General features: G+C 38.3%; 1 protein-coding gene across 1 annotated transcript in view; it reads right to left on the reverse strand.

Moving 5' to 3' along the window:
* The window catches only part of IFIH1 (interferon induced with helicase C domain 1), a 60,643-nt gene that overhangs the window by 3,318 nt on the left and 50,382 nt on the right, over nt 1-6,943 (reverse strand). The window contains exons 10-12 of the mRNA XM_014534162.1: nt 6,509-6,774; nt 3,372-3,521; nt 1,756-1,917 (exon numbers count right to left, since the gene is read on the reverse strand). Of these exons, the coding sequence (XP_014389648.1) occupies nt 1,756-1,917; nt 3,372-3,521; nt 6,509-6,774 (578 nt within the window). The remainder of the gene's footprint in view (nt 1-1,755; nt 1,918-3,371; nt 3,522-6,508; nt 6,775-6,943) is intronic.

Consider the following 6,943-nt stretch of genomic DNA (forward strand, 5'->3'; position numbering starts at 1 on the left):
TGGGCTAGGAGAAGTCAATGGGGGAAAAGGGGGAATTATGTAATACTTTCAACAATAAAGATTTAAGAAAGAAAATGTAATACTGTAGTAAAAGTTGTTGGGTCAATGCCAGGGCAAAGTTTAAGGTCTCCAATTTTAGAAGCTTTCAGTTATGTATAAAGTTTGTATAAGACATGGAAACTCACCTATGCGTCAGCTCTTACCATTAATTTGCAGTTACCCAGCACTGAGTAAATGCGGAGGATTCTCTAATTCAGTGGTTCCCAACCTTGGCTGCACATTAGAATCACCTGGGAATCTTTTTAAAATCCTGATTTCTGGGCCTCACACCTCCGGAAATTCTGTTTCTTTGTTATGGGGTGGGGCCACAACATTAGTAACAAAGAAACAGAATTTCCGGAGGATGAGGCCCAGAAATCAGGATTTTAAAAAGATTCCCAGGTGATTCTAATGTGCAGCCAAGGAGGAGAACCACTGACTTAGTCAAAAGAGACCTAAAAAGATAGTCCATTCTGGAGTCCCTAAAGGGTCTGTGTCTTATTCTAGATATTGTCTGGACAAAATTGACTCAAACTCCAGAGGTTGTTCTAGAGTTTACCCAATACAACTAGTCTCGAAACATCAATTTTTGAAAACAGCCACTTGATCTCACTCATTTAGGACATTAAATGTAAGACAGTAACTTTCCAGTGATATTATTTGGCCACAAATGCTTGATTTGACACTACAACATGTTTGGTTTGCCTTATATTTTAAAAGGGTTTTAAAATACAAGTTTGTGTAGAAACCTGGCCAGGAAACCTTGGAGTTGGTTATAGCAATGCACACCAATTTGAAAGCAACCCTTTCGTGAAACTCTATTTAGGGTAGAGCCAATTCCAATGTTAAGAAACTAACATTCACACCCATATGCAAGGGTGTGAATTTTCTTCTAAATGGATTGTTTGCTATTATAGTACTTACAGTCTTTAATTCAGTGGTATGGGGGATTTCCTGAAATATTGCAGAAATACTTTCTTCTTTCACGGCATTCTTCTCACCACCCAAATAACTCTATGTTAGTAAACGGAGATGCTGCTAGATGACATAATATGTATTTTCTTTTTATTGAGATGTAGCCTAGTCTCACTCCCTCTAAGAGGCTTATCCCAACTATTCCATCTAAAGTACCTATCTAGTGACTTTTTCCACATCATCCCTTTCTAATTTTCCAGCACTTGTTTCTACATGATATAGTTCTTGCTTCATTTCTGTTTATTATTTCTCCTCTTCAAATCCTCAAATCTCACTATATACACATTAGAATATAAGCTTCATGCTGCAGGGGCCTATCTTTGTTGTTTGTCTATCTGTTTTCTATTTCTAGAACGTTCCCTGGAACACAGGAGGCATTTCATAAATATTTCTGGAATGAAGGAAAAAAAAATATGCCTGTGCAACCAGATTGAACCAAACCAGAATTACTAGGTTGGGTTGAATGGATGAGTTACACTAGTCCTTCCGGATTGAGCGCAGCTTAAATTTATATTACCGAAGTTTATGGCTGGTTCTGCTGAAATGGTTCCCTGACAATCCCTGGCCAGTAGGGATCCTGATTCTTTGTATGGGAATCTGGACTAAGCGTAGCTCATCAGACTGGAACTCATAGTTCGGCACATTTTCTGTCTGGAGACTCGGCCACAAAGATATCGATGGTCAACCACATGCAGCCATTTTAAAGTGAAAACTAAATTCGGAGAGGCCCCCAAACAGTACCTTATGAGCATACTCCTCTGGCTTCATATTTTGAACACGGTCTATAGCTTTATACATCATTTGCTCTCGGAAGTCATTAACTGTCTCACGTTCAACAACTCCGGAGCCGCTGTGGGCAACCAGGACGTAGGTGCTTTCATCGGCTCTGGCTCGACCACGGGCCTGAGGACAGAGGGAAGTCACGTAAAAGAAAGGCTCTGCCTTGCTGAGATCTCTCCCTTTTTTGTCCTGGAATGATATTCACTGCTCAGTGTCCCAGCCTTCGAATGCTCTCTTAATTGTCAGTAACGTTAGCTATTACCCATTCTTTAGAAGTCCATTATTTGAAACTCAAAATGCACTTGATGGCAGAAACAATGTTCTTGAATGATGATGGTTAGGTCCCCACACAACCCTCAAAAGCCTCGGTAACACAATACCATCCTGTCCAGCCTTTCGGTACCCCGGGGTCCCTCTCTCAAACCCTAGGAAGCATCAGCAGTGATGTGGACTAGGGGAGCCCACACCCTCCCACCAGTGAGGATGGATGGATGGATGAGGAGAAGGGGCCTCTCTGACCTTGACACCAGGGCCTGGAGCGTGCAGCTCTCTCCTAGGACCTTACATTGGATTTTGAACACATTTCCCCATGAAAACACACTCAACATGGTGATAAACTTCCATAGCCCTCTTTATAAAGTGATATTCAGATACATTGTGAGTAACAGAAAACTGTGTGGCCTGGCCCAGGAACCTAACTATCAACTCTAATACTATACTCATGAAAAATGCATTCTGAGTAACAAACAACTAACAAATCAACTCCTGCAATAGAATTACTTCCTGATTTGGTGCCTGCCTAGTGATCTTAGTCCTCCAGGACTTGTCTTCCATTCAAGATGCAATTTAAAGTATAAAACAACCCTTTTGTTACTTTTATGGGAAGAATATTAAGCAACAACTCCTATGCTTACTCAACAAAAGGTAACAATTGTATTGTTAACATAATGTGGGCAAAAGATAAAGTAAAAGTGAATGAAAACTGGGACATTTCACTTTTTTCTCTTTAAAATTTAAACATACAGAAGTTGAAAGAATAAAAAAGGAAAATGCAGAAACAGCAGGGCTCCCTAAGGTTTCACGTGTTACTTTGTTGGACATTCGTGGGATGCTGTGCTTTAGACTCCTGGTCCAGCTGGGAGCTCACAGACATCCTGGGAATAAGAAGGCCTACTTTGATTCTTACAGATGGGGCAAGTGCCATGTTCCTAAAAAGTCTTAGGACACAGAAATAACAACCAAAGAAGAGTTGCTGTTTAAAAAGACAACAGGTATCTGGCTGTAATATGAATTAAACAATACAAAAGGCAGTAGTGCACAGCCCTTCAAAATTCCTCTCTTTTTGTTTCATTGAGGTATAATTGACATGTGTTACTTGTAGGTGTGCAACATAATGATTCGATATTTGTATACATGGTGAGATGATTTCTCTTTTCATAGGAAAACAGCTATATTTTTAAAAGCTATGTGTGCTATTTTACTAAATAGAACGACTAAAATAAAATAAGAACACAAAATTTAAAAATTAATAGAAAACAAAATTAAAAAATTAATAGATTAGAGGTATTTGAATGTACCTGGACCATGGCTATTTCATTAGTGACGAGACCATAACGAATAACGATATTGCATTCTTCAATATCCAGACCTTCTTCTGCCACTGTGGTAGCGATAAGCAGGTTTATTTTTCCTGTGCGAAATTTACTAATGACTTCTTTTTGTTCATTCTGTAGAGACATTTTAATAAATTAAATTTTGTGATGCTAACCACATTAAAATCATCTAATTAGGAGAAGAAATAATAAATTGCAACTGGTCAGTGTAAATCAAAGGATTAGATCAGACACGATTTGATGCCATCTGTTTTTGTCATTGAACAAAGACATGATGGTGAGACAACATTTGATTTCCAATATGGGATTATCACACAATAACAAAAATATTTCCATCTTCCAGTCTGGAGGTGGGGAGATCATTTATGCCAAGGAAATCAACTGATGGGCAACTTGGGAGGAAGAAAGGAAGAGATGAGGAACTTAAATGGGCTTTGCTTTTCACTACATTAACTTCAGAATCTTTAATATTCAAAGCATAGCATGCAGTGACACTTCTAAAAATGGTTGTGTCTTGAGTCATCAAGAAATACACTCTGTGCACATTTGGTCACACTAAGAGGCATTCAAGCCAGAAACGTGTGGAATATTCCTGGAGGGACACGTGAGGAACTGAAAACATTGGATGCCTGCAAAAGAGGGAGCTGGAAAACTGGAGGACAGTGATGGGCCCTGTGCCTGACTAGTTTTCAAAGAAGTAAATCTATTCTCTGTTCAAAGGGATGGCACAAATGAACATGAAAGAATAAGTTATCAAAACACAATTAAAACAATTATATTTAAGTTCAAAAATCTGAATTCTGAAAGTTAACATAAATACAGAAATTAATTATGCTTTCTGGCCCTTGCATCAGAGGAATGGGGGAGCATACACTAGCCCCATATGGCTAGCATAGTTTTATTTTCATAATCACTCCCATCAAAGCTGTGGGTCCAGTTTGCCGATGGTGCACATTCACACTATCTCTTGCCCCGATACTTTAAGCAAAAAATAAACATGTCGGACTGACAGTGTTCTCCCATCCCTTCCTTTCTTCTCAGAGGCAGTGTGTGCCTTGATCTGACTCTTAGCTGCCGTAGAATCCTGCAGAGAGCTCCCTGCCCAGTCTTCTCGGATAATTTCTCCCTCTTGCTCATATGTCTACTGATAAAAACTTACATGTCCTTGGAGTTTAACAGAAGATGTAACTTTAATAAAAAGAATTTCAGACACAGTGTTAGACAACCCCCCCAAAAAACAACAACAACAACAACAAAACCAACCATGAAGAGTTAGGCAACTCCTCTCCCAGGAAGTTCAGCCCAGTTTACAAGGTGAGGCTGTGGGGAGTGAGGAAAGGGGTGTGTGCTATATTCGCATGCAGCCCCCAAGTCCTCTGACAGTATTTAAAAAAAAAACTTACATGTCCTTGGATTTTAACAGAAGATGTAACTTTAATAAAAAGAACTTTAGACACAGTGTTAGACAACCCCCCCCCCCAAAAAAAAAAAAAAAAAAAAACATAAAAACAGGACCAAAAGTGACCAACTATAGACATATTACTTGTAAGAATTAATACAGAGGCTGTGAGACTAAACTTCAGTTTTTCCTGTAAGTCTCCTAGAATCTAAGGCAAAAAGAGAAACATATTAACTAAACTAGCTCTCATCACAAAGAAGCAAGCTCCTTACCCACAAAAACAAATGCTTTCTCTGGAATTAATTTGAGAGGCAATTTTAACATGAGTCCATCTAGAGCAGTGGTTCTCAACCTTCCTAAAGCCGCGATCCTTTAATACAGTTCCTCATGTTGCGGTGACCCCCAATTTCTTTCCATTTGCACTTCACCTTTTTTTCAAAGAGGAACTGAGGCCATATACAAAGTCATCGCACTCAAACTAATATAATAGAAACATAAAAACAGGACCAAAAGTGACCAACTATAGACGTATAACTTGTAAGAATTAATACAGAGGCTATGAGACTAAACTTCAGTTTTTCCTGTAAGACTCCTAGAATCTAAGGCAAAAAGAGAAACATTAACTAAACTAGCTCTCATCACAAAGAAGCAAGCTCCTTACCCACAAAAACAAATGCTTTCTCTGGAATTAATTTGAGAGGCAATTTTAACATGAGTCCATCTAGAGCAGTGGTTCTCAACCTTCCTAAAGCCGCGCCCCTTTAATACAGTTCCTCATGTTGTGGTGACCCCCAATTTCATTGTTACAAATCAAACATAATTAAAGCATAGTGATTAATCACAAAAACAATATGTAATTATATATGTGTTTTCCAATGGTCTTAGGCGACCCCTGTGAAAGGGTCATTTGACCCCCAAAGGGGTTGCAACCCACAGGTTGAGAACCGCTGATCTAGAGAGTATGTTAAGAGTTATAGTGGACAATTTCAAGAACTTTCTTTTCAGCAAACGCTGAAACAAATTTAATTTGCTCCATTGGACCAAATGGTGATGACCATATCAGAGTTGAAGTGCCCTGTTGTCCAGCAAGATTCGGGAATAATATGACTTTAGGAGAATATTTTACTCTAACAAGCCACATGAGTGTAACGTCTACAAGTGCCTTTTTTCTCTCCCAAGTGTTTTTTACTGTGCACATGAGAGGTAGCATAATGAAATGACAACAAAACAAAACAAAAAAAATTAAAAAGGAAAAGCTCTCATAATCCCAAATCTCTAACACATCAAATGTCTTAAAATTTTCCAAGTTCCCTTACAGATCTCATGCTATGCAAACATATTTTACATAGTTCTAATTATAATGCACATATGTTTGAGGAGACTGGATTTTTCCACTTGATAATTATATTGCAACCATTTTTTCTATCTTGTTTCTAAGTTTCAGTGTCAATCATTTTTGCAAAGGAAACTCACTTTAGAAAGTTCCTTCAAGTATGTGGATAAAAATGACTCCTAGGACAATGCTTAGCCTATCAAATACCACAGGTTAGATTGCTATGAAACTCACATTTTACTTCAAGAACAAATGCTTCATTCCATAAAATTATTTGTGGGGTGGTGAGGGAATTGATGAAAAAAAAGACAAGTAGTTTGTGAAGAGTAATGACAGTATAAGATTAGCAGTCCAAAAAGGTGTTTATACCTGTGTCATGGGCTTAAACTCACTGCTGTGTCCAGCTCCAATCAGATGGTGGGCTTTGACTCCTACTTCTGCAAATTTTTCATTTTCAGTAATCCACTGGGAAAGGGCATATGCACTCTGTCGTGTTTTTGTGAAAATTATTCCTCTTGCTGACCCCGCAGTCCTTGTATATTGTTCCATTATGGTATTTCTTAATTTGGTCAGCTTTTCATTTTCATATTGTGGGTTTTCAGCCAGTTTCTTCAACATTTTCTTGTTATCTTTAAAAATAATTAGTTTAAATTAGTAAAATATATGGTTACAGGGGAAGATTTTATGTAACGATGCACTGAGTTCAATTACAGCTAATCTTTTATCTATATCTAATAATCAGGCTACTTAATAAATGTGCCTAGCCAGCATGGCTCAGTGGTTGAGCATTGACCTATGAACCAG

The sequence above is a fragment of the Myotis brandtii genome, unplaced genomic scaffold (genome assembly GCF_000412655.1).
Source record: "Myotis brandtii unplaced genomic scaffold, ASM41265v1 scaffold125, whole genome shotgun sequence".
Lineage (NCBI taxonomy): Eukaryota > Metazoa > Chordata > Mammalia > Chiroptera > Vespertilionidae > Myotis > Myotis brandtii.